Below are 18,542 nucleotides of genomic sequence, written 5' to 3'. Positions count from 1 at the left end.
GAATTTCATTTATTGCCCAAAATTACAACCTTATCAAACTGAAATGTCCCAATAGTATAACTACTTATGAGGCATCATGTAAACAAATAAACTGAGTCACAAAAAAGCAAAAATCATTTCTGTCTAATAAACACAGAAATGTGAATGTCTTGTTGTTTTCTATAGTCTAAAAGTAAAAATGTGATTAAATGTGCAGAGTCCTTTAATTCTTGTCATCCTGCAACTCATTCATTCATTCATTTTCTGAACTGCTTATTCCATTCAGGGTTGCAGGGAAGCTGGAGCCTATCCCAGCTGGCTTTGGGCGACAGGCAGGGTACACCCTGGACAGCTCACCAGTCCATCGCAGGGCCACACACAGAGAGACAAACAACCACACTCACGCTCACACTCACTCCTAGGGGCAATTTAGAGTGACCAATTAACCTATCATGCATGTCTTTGGATGGTGGGAGGAAGCCGGAGTACCTGGAAAGAACCCACGCATACACGGGGAGAACATGCAAACTCCACACAGAAAGGCCACTGACCAAACCAGCCAAGGATCGAACCAGCGACCTTCTTGCTGTGAGGCCACAGTGCTAACCACTGCGCCATTATGTGTGTGTGTGTGTGTGTGTGTGTGTGTATGTATATATATATATATATATATATATATATATATATATATATATATATATATATATATATATATATATATATATATATATATATATATATATATATATATATATATATATATATATATATATATATATATATATATATATATATATATATATATATATATATATATATATATATATATATATATATTTCTCACTCATTTCCTGTCGATTCCACGTAGGTGCAATCAGCAGGAGGGAATATGTTGGCCAGTGGTAGATAAGATTCTTAGATTAACTGAACAAAAGGCTGATGTGAACTGAAGAATGGAATGTGACAAGTATGATTCATCCTGCCTCATGCTGGCTCCTGGCATTTGGTTCTACTTGTACACAGAAAACTAAAGGTAAATAGACAATGATTGAATATGATTGCGGCGCAAACGAGAAATGACACTGAGGTTGTAAAAGACAGTGACTTCCTATGTCTTCGCTGATCTCTGCAGCATGAATGTGATCCTTTATCTGCCCTTTGTAAATTTGATCCTCATTTGAACAAGCCTGGGGCAATCCAAGAGTAAATGGTGATCAATCATGATATTGCATTGTATTTTTGTTCTCTGGCAGTAACACACTAAAAAAAGCTTCTCTATGATCCCATTTGAAGGGTAAAAGCAACATAAACACAGAGGAGTGAAAAATTAAAGCTGGGATTCACTATAGTTGCACTTCCAGTTTAACCAAAAGACTCATTGTCAAACACATTAAAGCATGCCCATGCAAAATGTCAAAGTGTTACACTGCTACTACAATTATAGAAGTAAATATTTAAGTATTATGCACTGCAACACTATACAAGGAATTGCACGCTTAAAGCGGAATGACCCCCCAAAAGGGATGTCAATGGAGGAGATAGCACCAGCCATATCTGCTTGACTGATCATCTAACATAAAGGTTACTCTTTATACTTGTATTTGCTGGTTTCAAAGGGCAAGGCTTTCATTTCCCCTGATTCAGTCTGCTCTCTGCCAAACTGGCAAATAACTTGAGCGCAGCATGTCGTGCACATGCAATAAGCTCCAGTGTTCAGTATAGCACTAAGGCAAGTTGTATGCATGCAAAAATACAGTGCCGTGAGGACAGCAGAAACCCCAGCAAGAAAGTCAAAAGCAAATGCTAATCTAAACACAGCATGAAATTTACCTGCCTTTTGTCAGTAAAATGAATATACCGCTACATAAAAATTCCCAGAGATTTGCATGAACAAACAAACAAGCAAGGCTATGTTAGAATAGTGCAATGGTGCAGATTTATACATGTTGATAGCGAGGGCCCATGTGCTTTATGTGAAGAAAACAGAAGAAAGTGATGAAAGTAATGATGACAGGAGGTAAAAGGGAAAAAAAACTATTTCATTTGTATAATAGCTCAGATTATCTTCAAACATTCCTTCAACCACTGTGGGAATGTGCAATAAAAGACCATAAAAAACAGAGAGCAAGCCATTGTAAAAGATATATGGGCTCAACTGCAGCATGAGCATCCGTACAGGAAGACAAGGAATTACACATTTTCAGAGCAGGAAGCACAACTGCATAATTTAAGTCTAGAGCATTTCCAGCATAAGTTTCTAGTTTACTGAGGATTTTTATCCCAACGGTGTGAAGTAATGATCATCGCTCTTACTGCAGAGATAGACTTTCATTACCTCGGTCAAATCCAGACCGTAACAGGACTCGCAAGTGGGATAAATTCAGTGGCTTCTAGCTTTTAATGGAATATGTTTATTTGATGGCCTTAATAAGGATGAGATTTGGATAAAGCCAGGACTCTCTTAACCCCATGAGGCTGAGTCTTGACCTCATGAGTCAACAGATTACTTTGTTTTTCCCCTCTTCTGTTTTCTATAAAAATGAATTGACCAAATAGGCTGAGCGCCTTTTAAAAACATTATATTCTACAGAAAACGTGATTATGGTCATGATTCTATGACCTGACAGTCTACTGCATCTGCCATTTTGAAATCTTGAGTTTAACATTTTAGCTGCTGCCATCCAATGATACCTCATGTTGTGATCCCATCAAATAACTTCCAGCCTGACGCTCACACAACTGCGTGTGCACTGTAGGGGATGATGGCTTGTGTGAAAGAACATGTGCCAACTAATTACAGGGTCTGTGATTGACTCCACATCCACACAGTATGTTGAGGTAACTCTGGCCAAGACATGGAGCCACCAGTTGCTCCCTGGGGCAACTTCTTGCATAGTAAACACCTTTCGTGTGTAAATGAAAAACATAAATTTCAGGTTTCCATGGCAGAAGAAAAGAATGTATTCACATACCCAAAACCAAATTTTTAAAAAGCATATAAATCAATGCACAGAAATCCTATGAGGCAAATTAAATTGAACTAACACGCCATGCTATTTACTTTGAGGTTGTAAAACTCTTGCTTGTATACACACACAACTTCACTCGTTTGGGCCTGATTAACACAACCAAATTCCCAATAAAGCTGCTCTCATGAACATGTTTTTCTTTTTTGATGGGATTTATTTTGTCACACAGTGTAAAGCATCAGGAGCTGAGGCTGAAAAGCAGCCCATTAAGATTACGTGGCAATTTGCAGTTGCATAAAGCTTTTCCAGATCGTTGCTGTAATTGGTTAAAATCCTGATTTTCTAACTTTTACACTGGAATGCAACTTACCTACAACTTGAACAGCAGTCTGTCTTGTGCATATTCTTGCATGGTCCATGTGTTTTGACATTGACTGAACTTCTGTTAAAAACTGGATTTCCTCCAATACTGACACGAGGTATGGTCCAGCTATATGGTGTTAGCTAGCTAGAGCCTGATATCCCTTGTTGGGCACAGGACATCAACAACTTCCCCGCCATCGCCTTCTGTCCAGGGTGATCCCTTCTAGCGCTTTCCAGGCATGCTGATCTGCTTGGTGTCAGCCTCTCTAGGCCCCTTCTCCACATGTTCCATGGTCTTCCTCGCTTTCTCTTCCCCTGAGGATTCCACGTCAGGACTTGATGAGTGATGTTGGATGTTGATTTTCTCAAAGTGTGACCTATCCGACCCCATCTTCTTCTCTTTGTCTCTTGGCGCCAGTTTTACTCTTTGCCGGAGCTCTGTGTTGCTGATGGTCTCTGGTCAGTGGATGTTGAGGATTCTTTTCAGACAGGGATTGGTGAACGCCTGTAGCCTCTTGATGGTGGCTTTTTCTCCATGTTTCAGCTCCGTGCAGTGGGACTGACATTGGTCTTTGAATTAAACAGGCAAATCTTGGTACACAATGTGAGGCTGATAAAGGATGGCCTTGCCTTTCCAATGTGGCTTTTTGTGTCCATGTCCGTTTTTCCCTGTTTTCTACACTGCCTAGATACGTGAAGGTCTCCACTTCTTCCAGCGTGCTGTTGCCCAGCTTCACTGGCTCTGTGCTGCTACTTGATTTTCAGGATCTTGGCCTTCTTGGGGTGGATCAGGAGGCCAACTTGGGAAGTGAAGGAGGCTAGATTTGATGTTTTGTTCTGCAGCTATATGGTGTGGTCAAACTTAAACCATTGTTTGACTCAGCTAAACTGACTGTGAACCTAGTTAAGGTGAAAACCTGCATTAAACTTCTTCAATCACAAGTTGGATCAACCCTGAAGCATACCCTGTTTTGTTAACGACACTCTAAATAAGATAATCGTTTTACTAAATCAATGTAATGATGTATTGAGGAAAAGTTGATGCAGGGATTAAGACCATAAACAGATTAACACATATGTGAAAAGCCACCACTGATCTCACACTTGCTGTCAATTTAGTGGAATGTAAAAATGCACTTCCAGTCTGGGAGCCATTTTCATCTTACAGCCCATGGTTTTCATAGTAGTTGGGGTATATATGCTTACAAGTGTACAACTACAATCTTCTGATAAATATAAAACTATATATGTTTGAAATGTTTACCTCTACATTTCAAAACCTTTTAATAAACATGCAAAGTAATCAAATGTCAAAAGTGGCAGAAAAAATTTAACTCAGGAAATGTGCAATGAAAAATCTGCTTGAACTCTGCTTCTACTTACAAATCAGCTTTAACGTTGCACACTGGAGCGCTGAGCAGTTTATATATACAGGAAAAAAACTACACATTCATTTATAAATCTTTACATAATGAGCTTTGATCAGGAGCCCTTTGTGTCCGTTTTCGACCCACAGCATCACGATCTGACACTCAGGGAAGTGCTCTTAGCTGCATCACCAGCTGCATCCATTACTGATGCACAGGCGGTGCTGATGGTAAACATCAGCAGGAAACGCTTCAAATGTCATTATTCAGTTCTTGCTTTTTATCAAGTAACATGGTGTGATTTACAAGGAGATTAATTATAGTACATGAAAACGTGGGGTTCCATTTTGACAGCAGTGGCGTTGCTGCTTTTTACTTCTATTTATTCAGATGTAAAAAGCAGCATATCAATTAAAATCCATTCAGTCATTCATTATCTAAACCGCTTAGTCCAATGAAGGGTCGCGGTGAAGCTGGAGCCTATCCCAGCAGTCTTTAGGCGAAAAGCAGGGTACACCCTGGACAGCTCGCCAGTCCATCGCAGGGCCTTAATTAAAATTATTATATAATATAATAATGTATATATTCTGATATAATAGAACTGGTATGCTGGCAAAATCTTTTCATGACCAAAACGTAGTGACATCTCAGTGTTTTTGCATACAGTTTTATATCTTGAACAACGGAAGAATGACATCCTGTACTTTTTCCTCATTTTATGAGCTTTTAAACATCTTTAAAAAGCAAATTAAAAATCTTTGCAGAGATGAAAAACAGAATGGGTTTAAAGGGCTTTGCTGCTGTAGTGTGACACCAGGCAGGATTATCATTTAGCTAATGAGAAATCAGAGAAATCTCTGTCTCTCCCATAATTTGCCTATGTCTGCAAACATTTGCTCAATTTCCCCTAAACTTTTTGGAAGAGGGGTGTTTTATTTGGTTAATTAGACTTTGTTTTGTTTGAATTTCAGCATTTATATGATAACTCACTTGGAAGAACTAATGCAATGTCACAAGATTAATTTCCATTCTGTGCTATATACATTTTTGTGCCAAACTTTAATATAAATAATGCAAGGATGAGGCATTGGTTTGAATCTCAGCTGAAGCTTTTCTGTGTGGAGTTTGCAAGTTCTCCCTGTGCATGGTTCTTTCCCGATAGCCCAGTTTCATTCCACCGTGCAAACATTTGCATCTTATATGATCTGGTGCTTATAAAATGATAGGAGTAATCTTCTTTTGAGGGGGGTTTATGTCATGCTTTGTCATCTCCTAATCAGAGTAACTCTTGATTTTTCCTGAAGCTCCATTTTTTTCTTTGTTTCACACCTGCTTTGAGTTTTTTTTATTTCCACCAGTGCTTTTTCCCCATGCACCTCTATGTGCATTAGTCATCACCTCCCAGCTTGCTTTGGATTCTTGTCCTGTGGATTTATTCAAGTTGGTAGTCATGTTTTTGTTCATCATTTTCCTGCCTCCCTCTGTGTGTTGGTGTTTGGTTTCACCTTTGTACTGTTCCAGTCCCGGGGATGGCTCATTCTCCTTGAACCACTCTTTGAATCCAGGTTAATGAATCGCTGTGAAATCATATTTGATGGAAAAATATCCCCTACAGTCAACCAGCTAAAATGATTACTGAAGCACAAAACTTAAATCATGACAAAATCAAAAAGCCTCTGATTTTTTTTTTTTTTTTTTTTTTCTTGAGCTTGACCAGAGAGTATTTTAAAGTTTAATGCATCAAATTTGTTACTCTGTCACACCACCTTCTGGACACACTGCACTGCCCATGCAAAAACAGCTGTGCTTATTAACAACCAGCTAAACTAACCATGTGATAGCTTACCGTATGCATCACAGAGCACTGATACAGTAAGTTTACAGTAAGTTATAGTCCCCTGCTATCACAATTCTTCAGATATATCCAAGGACTCCACCAGAAGAACCTTTGATACTGTGACATCTGCACATATAATCCATGAGTTTGTATTGTGAACATCGCTCTGACACATCAATGCCCAGCAGCACATAAACTTTCAAGAACAATCCTGCAAGCACTTGAAAACGGCTTCTGAGTAAGCGGATGATGTCAACAATATACTAGTGCTTTTGATCAACTCAATCTGTTGGTTTCCTTATTTAGGCTATTATGAATTGGCCTTCATTATGTTTTCCCCTCTGTCTGTTAAGCGTCTTGAGATATATATATATATATATATATATATATATATGTGTGTGTGTATATATATATATATATATGTATATATATATATATATATATATATATATATATATATATATATATATATATATATATATATATATATATATATATATATATATATATATATATATATATATATATATATATATATAAGGAAACCAACAGATTGAGTTGATCAAAAGCACTAGTATATTGTTGACATCATCCGCTTACTCAGAAGCCGTTTTCAAGTGCTTGCAGGATTGTTCTTGAAAGTTTATGTGCTGCTGGGCATTGAAGTGTCAGAGCGATGTTCACAATACAAACTCATTATAACTATATATATATAACTCAAAGATTATATATATATATATATATATATATATATATATATATATATATATATATATATATATATATATATATATATATATGTATATATATATATATATATATATATATATATATATATATATATATATATATATTCTTCTTTTTTCTTTCATAATTATAGTTTACTTTTAAATTGTACTTAATTTTAAAGTGATTATTAGCTCTCAGTGTTTGTAATTTCCAGAAAAAGTGTGAAAAGAAAAAAAAACTGTTTTAGCCAACTCATTTTTCCAGCCTAATTATAACAGCCTATCATGGTCACTGCTTTAAATCTACACAAAAAAATGTTGCTACTTCAGATGTATATAAAAAATAAATCTTTTAAAGTGCCACAATCACTTTCCACTTTTCCTTTCCTTCCTCCAGGGTGCAGAGAATGGCGAGGACACTTACCGAAGCAGGAGTTGATGAAGCCGTACCAGTTGCAGCCGCTGCGCCCCAGCAGCCACTTCCCGCGGATACTGGAAGCAAAACTCAGAGTGGTGCCAAACAAACACACCAGCATGTCACTGACGCTGATGTTCAGCAGCAGCAAGTTCACTGGCGTTCGCAGCTTCTTGAATTTGCAGAACAGAAGCAAGACGATGAAGTTGTTGAGGAAGCCAAAAGTCATGATGAAGCCCAGCACCACGGACAGCACTACAAAGCCCGCCGGGGAGAGCTTCGCCGTGCCCGTCGGCGTGTCCTCCAGCTCCCGGTCGTCGCTCTGGTTGAAGCTGTAATTCAGACCATCCTGACCAGAAAACATCCTGCGGTCCATTCATCTGAGATTTACCTAACTCTCAAGTAGTTTTGAAGCAACACAGGGTTCGTCACATCGCGCAGCTACAAAGTTTAGACGCGCAGCAGCTTGTTGGGATCTTTCTCCCCGCAGTTTTCCGCTGGAGGACCCGCGAGCTTCATCTTTTGCTGCAAACGCACATTCCTCCACTGAGAAGCTGCTAAAACGCTCCCAGAGAGCTGAAGGACACCTGTTACCTTAACGCATCTCTTCCTCCGTGTTCAGCACTTTCCAAAAAGCTCTCAAAAAGCTCTCCCAAAATGCTCTAAACGTAAAAGTCAAAACATTTACACTTTTTTTTTTATATATAAAGAAAGAAGATGTTCGGGCCTTAATTCATGCCAGTTTGCACTGACTCAAGCTTTTTCTGTTTATGTTAGGGGGATGTCTGTCATATTTAAGTCTATATTCACTGTAATCCGTTGTCTCAGCGCGGACCCAAGAGCCTGAACGGTGTGGCGAAGCGCGCGCGCTGCTCCACAGTTTTTAAAGGCAGGGCTGCTCTTACGTCACGAGACATTAGGATCCTAGGCCTGTGAAGGATGCGCGTGCGTGCATGTGCGCGCGCGTGTGGTGTGGTGTGGTCAGTAACATGGACGCCTGTTGTTTGGGGGGGGGGGGGGGAATCTGTGTTTGAGAGACTGAAAGAGGGGACATTTAAAGATGATGAACTCCAGACCATGAATAGGATTCTTTCTTTCTTTCTTTCTTTCTTTCTTTCTTTCTTTCTTTCTTTCTTTCTTTCTTTCTTTCTTTCTTTCTTTCTTTCTTTCTTTCTTTCTTTCTATATTTCTCTCTATTTGCTGCATACAGACCTATCTAATATTGGAATAACATTAGTGAGTGATGGTAATTCTCAAGGCAGCTTCAGAAAAAAGTCAGGACACTAAACAGATAATATAATCACAAGTCTGAACTTTAAACCAGGTAAAAAAAAAAAAACTGACTGAATTCATATCATGAAAGCCAGAAGTGAACCACGGATGTCCAGGCCCTTGGAAAATCAGCTGTATCGCAGCCAATGTAACAACTCTGTTTGCATTCATAGATTACAGGATTGCATCATCATAGCTGACCTCTTTCTGAACTTGCATCCTTGCACCTTAGTTGCATTTACCATTATTTCCACCCCAAACATGAAACCATTAGGATTTTGTCAACTTTCCATCTGTTTGTTTTAATAAGAAGAATAAAGATAGGCTATGTGTAAAAACTGCTGGATAGAGACACAAGCAATGGGCCTTTAGTCTATAGTAGTAGCCTGCTTAAGTATGTCACTTTTTAAACTGACAGGTTGAGTTAACATCACTTTTGTTTCCATTAACGGGTGTAACTATGGAAATACAAAGATCTTCTATGCTGCAAAGCAATGATGGGAACTTACGCGTTCTTTCAAGTTAGACCACATTTATTTTCTACAAGCAGGAGCAGCCGTGTGTGTGTGTGATGGTGTAGTTTGCACAGTTGCCCCAAAGGCTGAGGTCCTTTCTGTGTGGACTTTGTTATATTATGATTGTGCATGTGTGAGAAACTCCAGCTACCCCCTACACTCCAAAAAATACAGGACAGGTTAAATCTCCTGAAGAGTGAGAGTGAGAATGAGTTGCAGCCTGTCTGTTTGTTGGATTGGTGACTTTTTTCAAAGTGTGCCCTGCCTATCACCCCATAGCAGCTGGGAAAGTCTCCATACTTCCCATGGACCCTGGACTGGAATACGCAGGTAGAAGATGGATGAATGGCAATGCAGCTGTTTGACTTTATTTAGAACAGAAAAACACAATATCTATCTATCTATCTATCTATCTATCTATCTATCTATCTATCTATCTATCTATCTATCTGTCTATCTGTCTGTCTGTCTGTCTGTCTATCTGTCTGTCTGTCTGTCTGTCTGTCTTTAAAAGCTTGCGTGCTGTAAGTTTTTTTTTAAATGTAACTATTTAACTAGATGCTTATCATCTATTGTTAACAATACAGTTTCTTTCTTGAAAAAAATTACAATAATGACCAATTTAATTGTAAACAAAAGGTAAAGTGGTACTATTTCCTTTGCTTTGTCCTTTTCCATGAGTCGACTTTTCAGCCGGATTTAAATTCACATTCAGTGCATGGTAAGTGTTCCTTCATGGACTCAAACAGAATTTAGTCATTTGAAAGACAAGTTTTTCATACAGTTGAAGAAACTGTTAAAGCACTCTGGCAGCAATTCGGGAGATAATCTGAGGACAAAGTAAAGTGCCTTTGGCTCCTCCTAGTGTTCCTGGTGGGATATTCAACAATCAACCACATCCGAATGAAACCAGTCACTTCAAACCGAGAACGTCAGTCAGAATGTCTATAAAACACCAGAAATCTAACAGTTTTGTTATTCAGAACAAATCCCTCAAAGCCAGATTAAAATAGCCAGATTATGTAGTTGAGGTCCAAATTACTCCTGCATATATACTGTATACACTCCAATGGACTAAAAGTGATTTGGGAGTTCCAGAAATGCTCCACAGGTTCCACTGATGGCTTTGATCTGACAATAATAGAGGACACTGTCTGGTACTGAAAAAGAATCTGGTAGTAGCTAAAAACAAACATAAAAATAAACACAAGGGTGGAAAAACACTTAAGTGGACAACATCAATCTATCCATTATCTATACCTGCTTATACCAATGCAGGGTCACAGGGGGGCTGGAAGCCTGTCCCAGTAGCTAAAACCTTATTTGAGTTGGACTGGTCTGAATGTGACCCCCATAGGGCAGGTTAGATTCTGGCACTCTTCCCAGTGTTGGGTTCCTCTTACGTTGACTAACGTTCATGTGTTTTAGCTTTTAGATGAAACATCTTTTTCATTGTGTTTCTAGACTCACCTTTATGAAAAGTGACCAAGTACAGTTTTCAGATGGTGGTGATGGTGGAGGTAATCAGAGATACATCTTGTCTTGCAAGCCAGGGGTCCATGGTTCTCATCTTATGCCATGATGCTTTTAGAGTTTCTTTTTTCTGTTCTATTCTTTATTTTTAATTGTGAACACTGAAGGATAGTGTAAAACATTCTTTAAAGAGAAAGAAAAAAAAGTCCCAAAATGAAGACTAAAGGTACTGATAAGTTATTGCCAGCTGTGGTTATTATTTAAAATCAATCAAGTCAGCAAGACATTTTTTTTTTCTCCCAAATATTTGAAAGAGTCCATGCAGAGGCAGGAGAGTGCATGCAGGTTTCTCTGTATTCCAGCATGGACTTTTATTACAAAGTGCTGTCAAAGATTCAAAAGTGTAGATAAAAATGTGAGTCGCTTACACACATCTCGTTTGAACAATTTTCTTTTTTTTTTTATCTCCATTGAAGAGTTTAAAGGATCGGTGGCACTTGCTTGTATCACTGACAGCAAAATGAAAAAGTTATGGATTGATTTGTGTGAACAGTTTCTTACAGAGGAAACAAGTCTCAAGTCAGAGCTTTCTAACTTTTGATGTGAAACCAGGACTATTTGTTTTTTATCCTGACATGATGGAGGTATTCATTCTTAGACCACAAAAGCTCAATTTGTGATGAATAGTGCGAACAAAAAGCTCAATTTAGTGTAGTGAGTATAGACAGATTTCATCTTTTACAATACAACAGGGCCACAACTTACAAAATGAAATAATTATTTTGTCTTTTTCACACACAATTTGTCACAAATAACAGTTGATGGCCCATTTCCAAACAACGATCCTGACAGATGGGTCATTGTGAAATTATCCCTGAGGGACTTTAGCCAATCAGCAAATTGTTTAACCGCATTAAACATGTCAAAGATGATGTAGTGTAAATGTTCTTCATAAATGTCTTTCATTCTGAAGAGTAAATAATTTGTCTGTCTGATTCTGACATTTAATTTTCAGCCTATTTTTCTCTCCCTGAGATAAAAGGATGGTGTTCAATGCAAAATAGTTGTTTTCAAGGAATTTAACTTGCGATTTTGAGATGCGACACAGTTAAGTAAAATATTTAGGCATCCACAGTTTACTTCTAAACATTATTAAAAGCATTGTCTAGACAAACTAATAGATTGTCAAGACAAAGTGTCTATGGTGTATTTTGAACAAACCCTTTAAAATTTATCATATTTTAATTGCGAATCCTTTTGTTCCGCACCCAGCGCTGCATTTTGTGGGCATGTTTTAAAGTATGTTGTGAAGTATACTGAATAGAAATGTTTCATTACAGGGTTGAAAATGGAAATGGACAGAGAAAATGATCAATGACATGTTGCCTTTAAGTCCCAGAAAAGTGGATTATTCTTTATTGAGGGCCTTTATTTATTTTGCCTAACTATCGGGGTATACTTTAGCTCACTACAATGGGACTGTCTTGTAAAACCATCCTCCATGTAGAGTTAATGAAAGCAGGTCATTTTAAACTAATACAGAATTCCTGCAGCACTCTCTTACTGTTGCTTAAATTTATAAGGGTATATAGTAAGTCTTTTCACAGGTACCCAAAATGCAGTGTTTAAGAGCACCTCTTGGTTTTCAAAACGACAACAATTTGAAACGTTTTAAAGTTGTAACCTCAAGTCAAAATACCTGGCTTTGAAAAAAAAATTCATAGCTGGAGTTTAAATCCATTCTTTTTACAATGTGAAAGTCACCCAGATGTCATTTTGAGACTTGCTTTGTCTATTTGTATACACATACTACACATATTATCATGAAATGGAATAATTTCTCAGCTTATAACATTGCTTGGTTATCGTGTTCATTCATAAACGGAACTATCACCAACCAAGCCTTTAAAATCATCTCTGAAGTAAACAACTGATAATGACAGTCATGCTGCTTGGGAAGGTAATTTGACATTAAATGAATCTGAGATCATGGCCAATAAAGAGTCATGATCTCAGAGGCTGGGTCTGCATCACAAAGCAAACATCAATATGAAGCACACAAACATTTATTGACAAAAATCAGTTCAGCGACTTTGTCATCCTGGTTTTTCCTTCAGTCACAGGTGGTAAGCAGAATTTTTGACTGCGCATGTTCACAGAGTATGTGCAGACAATAGATTAACCGGTGATGTGCATGACTAGTCGACAAATCATTAGTGGAAATGAAACACAACTAGTCCAGGTTCAATCCTGATGTTTCTCGCACCCATGTTCTCGTTGTTTGGTCCAACGACTAAAGTTTACTTATTTATAGGTTAGACTTTTAAGCCAAACTGCTAAATTTGCTTCCAGGTCCCACAGACTGAGTTGTCCAACATCAGTCTTTTTAGTCAGGACTGGATCCTAGAGTTCACTCTAGATTTTATTTACTGTTTTATGTAAACTATTTTGTCAAGGTTGTGCACTGCAATGTGATTGGTCCGGCAGGCAGGCTTTAAAAAGTACTTTGAATCAATGAATTAAGTTTTTTCTTTTGGGACAATTTCCACGAGGGCCTGAATCTGTATGGGGCAGACTGGAAGTTCTTCTTCTGTAATAAAGGTAAAGTTTAAAGTGTTTGATACAACTAATTATAACAGAAGTGCACAGTTTATCCTTTTTTGACATATTTTTATTGTTCGACAGCAAATTGCTGCTCATCATTTTCAGATTTCAATGGAAAGATGGTTTCTGTAGTACAGATATTCATAAATGTTAAGTCAGAAATCTGATGAACTATTTGAATTGAAAAAAAGTTGGCCTACTTAGTGTATTCACCTGCACTAGCAGTGAGTTTGACGTTTCAACAGTAATAAATCATTTTTAATACCCACAGTTGAAAGCCAAACTTGCAAATTAAGTAGCTAAACACCTCATGGACAATAGTAAACAGATATTAGCTGGCTAAGCAGGAAGCTTTTTTTAAAAAAATTTTTATTTGTTTTTTAAAGAGCTATATTTATCACTGTTATTAGTAAAATGGTAAATTTACTACTGTTATTTTCAACTTTGTAAGTTTGAAATGTTTCAAGTAATAGTATAAAGCTAAATAATTGTTTGCATGCACATTATAAATGAGCTAAAGGATTAGTAGCTAACTAAAATGTTTGATTATAAGAGAAATTAATCTAAGTTTGAATAAGGGACTGGCAAACAGTTTGGCTAAGGCTATAAAAACATGACTCTCTTTACCGTGTAAAGTCGTGGAAACAATGAGCTATTGTTCCAGCTGATATTAAATTATTTCCTAACCCTTAATGACGTCATAACATTGTGGCAGTCTGTAAAAATGTGTCATTAAAACTGCAAATTTACTTATATATATATATATATATATATATATATATATATATATATATATATATATATATATATATATATATATATGTATGTGTGTGTGTGTGTGTGTGTGTGTATCACACGACAAATTACGGCAAAGTCATACAACAAAACATTTTTATGATTTTTTTTTATATAAAAAAGAAAGAAAAAGTTTCAGGTTTGCAAAGACAAACTCGCGTCATTCAGTTCGCAGGAAAGTCAGGCTTCTAAATCGAACAACGAGTAGTCGCTCCTCAACTATTCCCGGCCCAGCTGAGTGGAGCAAACTCAGACATATTTACAATTTTATGGCGTTAGAATTATCGACTGTTGTCGTCTTTTGCACGCGTGTAATCTTGATGCGAAATTCACATCCTCTGATTTTTATTAGCAGCAGCCGAGAATGTAACGAAGAGCTGTCAGTTATGTCGCTTGCTAGCTAGATGAGGCTAACGTGGAGGCTAACCATTTGAGCTCCCATGTCGTTACCAATGGGTAATCGTAAACACATCCTTTGTGTATTTGCTAAATACAAAAATGGTGCGATTGATATGCCAGTTTTCTTAGTCCAGACCTAAATTAGGCTGACAAATCAGTAAATGTGTAGTTGTGAGTGTTGTCAGTCTACAGTGAAGGTTGCCACCTGAAAGTGTTTGCTACCTGTGCAGTTACACCGCTAGCCACGTAAACTGCTCCAGCTTGGTGTTGACGTAGCAGGAGCAGCTAGCCTGCCTGTCCTGTCTGGCATCTTCATACATTTCAAGTTGTTGGCATTCTGCCTGTTGAACAAAATAACATAAAGGCTGGAAATCATCCACGGAGATGAATTGCTACTCAGCATGCTGTAGTTGGACTTCAACGAGTGGTTTCCTGGATGTGTTGAACTAAGCGGATGATGAAGCGGGTCATCTGGATGATTTCAGGCTTAAACAGAAGAATGATGAAGCTACTTTTTGCCCTCGCTTTGATCGCCTACATTGCCTGTAAGTACAATTATGTTATATGTTTGGATCTATCAGGTCTGTCAATACTCCAGCATGCATTTCTTTTGACCATGACACCACAGTCACCACGACACACCAAGCCCTCCATACAGAATATCCTGAAAGGAGAAGACTGTTAAGAAAATCCACAAATCTCAACAGGCAGAAAAATGTTTTGGGAATAAATATGGTGACTTAGCAAGAATTTTAAGTTGAGTAAGACATAACTGTGAAGTATTTTGAAACTATAGAACAGCTGTAAGTGTATTTTTTTTATATCCCTTTTTTAATTTTTTGTTACCCCCAAAACTTCCTTATGGCATAAATTATTAATTAAGATCAGCCCTTTTCAAATAGGTGACGGATTAAATAAAACCTAAAGCCTTTTTTATGGTAGAGAGATAAATGACAATGTTGTGGTGGTTTGTACTTAAGCTGTATCTTTTATTACAGTGTCTTAAAACTTTATGGATGGTTTTGGCTTCATTACAGCAAGAGTTAGAAGGGCGGTAGTTATAAACACCAAATATTAATAATAACTTGACAATGGGAACATGATGACTGTCCCTTCATTTTTCAGAGGCTCTGTTACAAAAGTAGTTGAAGGTGAACATGGATAGAAAAGGAGATCTAAAAATGCGACTGTTAGAAAAATATCTGATGATTTTAAGTTTCTTCTTCTTCTCCTATTATTATTATTATTATTATTATTATTATTATAAACGCAGGCAAATTTGCTGAGCATGAAATTTTCCTTGTGGATAATGTTGAAGCTGGTCTTTTCAGGGCCTTCTGCACACCTTTTTATACTGTGCCCTTGTGGAGTTACTTCAAAAAGGCCAGTATGCAAAAATGTCAGGCTGGATATAATGATTGTCTGTGCATTTTGCTTGAGAAACCGAGATAGTATAGTGCACCTGAACTTTTTTTTTTGTAATTTACAACTTAGAACTTTTCATGCTCTTTTAAGACGACTGATGTTCAAATTTATATGTCAACTCAATAGTTCTTGCAATGTGATTATAATGATGTTGACCAAGCCTGTACTTGGTACTGTGAAAGTCTGCTATGAAACACTAGTATGACAGTTTTTTTAAAAAAAGATATGTTTGTATTTTTGTACATTTTCATGGACCTGGAGTCTAAATAACTGGAAGATTATTGTTGTTATACCTATTATTGCGTTACTGCTTGTAAACTACAGCATTACGCGCATTAGGGCTTTACAATATTAAAAAATGTGTCATAATCGCAATATCATCATGCAGTGTATCAATATTGCAAAGACATTTTTACATTAATTAAGACAAGCAAAACTGATCTCTCCATAGATGGATTTCTTTGGCAGTAATCTGACGTCTATATCATTATAATGGAGATTTGCTTTATATAAAGACATTTCTTATTATAATCCAGGCCATATTTTTCACATATTATTCCACAATGCTGTTGCATATTTTTCTATTATTGCCAACTGATGTTATGTTGAAGATGTAAGTGTTTTCAGTGAATGAATAAAAGACACTTTTTACTGTTTTAAAATGATTCTTTTATCAAAGTTCCCCTTCCTTACAGGAAGCTGGAGCTTTTCCCAGCAGACATTGTACAATGAGACGGGGTGGGAGCTTTGTACAGGGTGCCAGCACTAAGAAACAAACATCCAACCATCTGTAGAAGTGCAAAATAATGTTCAGAATTACATTTTTTATTAGTGTAAAATTTTGTGACGATAAGTTTTGCTGTGTTTCATTGCTGTAGAGTGAGCGAATTCTATCCTAAAGGAGAAACTGATCCTCCCACCTTACCTATAATAATGTTAAAATGCTGCATGACAAGGGTAACAGAAAGGACCAAAATGTCACTGGTCTTCAAAATTCACCCATTAAGTTTTTCATTGCTGGTTTTTCCCTACATGTATAGAACAGGAGGGTGAAGTGGAAGACAGTGGTTCTAACGGTTTAAGGTCAATCATTTATTCTTCCTATATGTTTTATTTTTTTATACTATTTATGCAAGTGGGACATGATGTGGAGAATCATTTACACCATCGACAACTAGTGATAAATATGCACGATTAGAAAGCCACCAGTGTACTCTGATCGGGGGTGTAAGTGTAATTTGATTGTGTTGCAGCACTTGTAAACACATTGTGATCATCTCTCAGGGAATTCACCCAAGCTCATCACACTTTGCTGCTGGCAGGTGATTACTTCATTGGAGGTTTTTGTTAAACCATAAACTGACTGAAGGTAAATGTGTCATTATTGTTTTACGTATCTATAAACTTATGGGAGCTTTCCAAGCCCAATACCCAGTTCTGCAAATCTAAAGTACATGTTTGGATCAGGATTCTAGTGCACAACAGATGAAAAGATTTAGTTTCTTTTTTTTTTTTTAATGGGAAGAAGATGAACTCCTAAAGGTCACAAAGCAAATTGATAAATGTCAGCCATTGGAAAAGTACTGCACTTTTCCAGTGCTGCCAATGTTTTAGTTGGCAATAAGTCATTTAGCACCAAGTGATGCAGTGAGTTGCTCCTCGTTCCTTGAACAGCCACTCTGAAAGACACGTGTAGAAAAAAGAAAAATCCTACTTAATTTCGGGATTAAGTTTTCATCCAGCAGTCAAACAAAGAAAAAAATACACATATTGCTGCAAAATCAACTTAAGCATACTTTCTTCACCAGCCTCTCTTTAGCATTTGTGCTTTAAAGCTTCAACAGACTGATTCAGCTGAACGTCGCTGTATTCTGTATGTTTGCTCTGCATTTATAATGCTGCCATTTTAAAAAACGATCCTCTTTCTGTCTTCCAGCTGTTTGGGGAACATACACCAACATGAGGTAAATATTCTTTGTATTATGCATGCAGTTGAAATAATATATTTGCTGTTGTCTGCTTTATAGGTGACAGGATTCTGTAAATACCGCATAACTTTGGTATATAACAGTCTTAAAGCTGTCTTGGCAAACATGCAAATGCATTTATTTAATTTTAACTTCTATTTTTAATTCAGTAAGTTTTATTTGTGGCTTCAATATTCTCATTTTGTTTTTGTCTGATATCTTCAGAATTATGTTTTTCATATGAATATAATTAGTTTTTGTCATCTTCTCTTTTTTTGATGCGCTACACATGCATTTAACTTTATCATTATTAGCAATTATACCAAGAGTTATTCATCTGTATAAAGTGGAATGGGGGGGATTTTAATCACCATCTTAATCAGCATGAACCTGTTTGCTTCATGATGTCCTGCACCTTGATCTGATTCAATAAC

At 37.1% G+C, this 18,542-nt stretch overlaps 2 protein-coding genes across 2 annotated transcripts in view; one reads left to right on the top strand and one right to left on the bottom strand.

Moving 5' to 3' along the window:
- tmtops2b (teleost multiple tissue opsin 2b) overlaps positions 1-8,034 on the bottom strand; it is a gene marked incomplete at both ends in the record, with an annotated part of 43,856 nt that extends 35,822 nt beyond the window's left edge. Inside the window, one exon of the mRNA XM_079254387.1 lies at positions 7,668-8,034. Coding sequence (XP_079110513.1) covers positions 7,668-8,034 — 367 coding nt within the window. The remainder of the gene's footprint in view (positions 1-7,667) is intronic.
- A 6,532-nt stretch (positions 8,035-14,566) lies between these two features.
- The window catches only part of uxs1 (UDP-glucuronate decarboxylase 1), a 47,024-nt gene continuing 43,048 nt past the window's right edge, over positions 14,567-18,542 (top strand). Inside the window, exons 1-2 of the mRNA XM_079254918.1 lie at positions 14,567-15,261; positions 18,078-18,105. Coding sequence (XP_079111044.1) covers positions 15,171-15,261; positions 18,078-18,105 — 119 coding nt within the window. The 5' untranslated portion in view covers positions 14,567-15,170. The remainder of the gene's footprint in view (positions 15,262-18,077; positions 18,106-18,542) is intronic.

This window comes from Telmatherina bonti (assembly GCF_933228915.1).
Source record: "Telmatherina bonti genome assembly, chromosome: 15".
Taxonomy (NCBI): domain Eukaryota; kingdom Metazoa; phylum Chordata; class Actinopteri; order Atheriniformes; family Telmatherinidae; genus Telmatherina; species Telmatherina bonti.
This window is presented reverse-complemented; position numbering and strand designations above follow the sequence as displayed.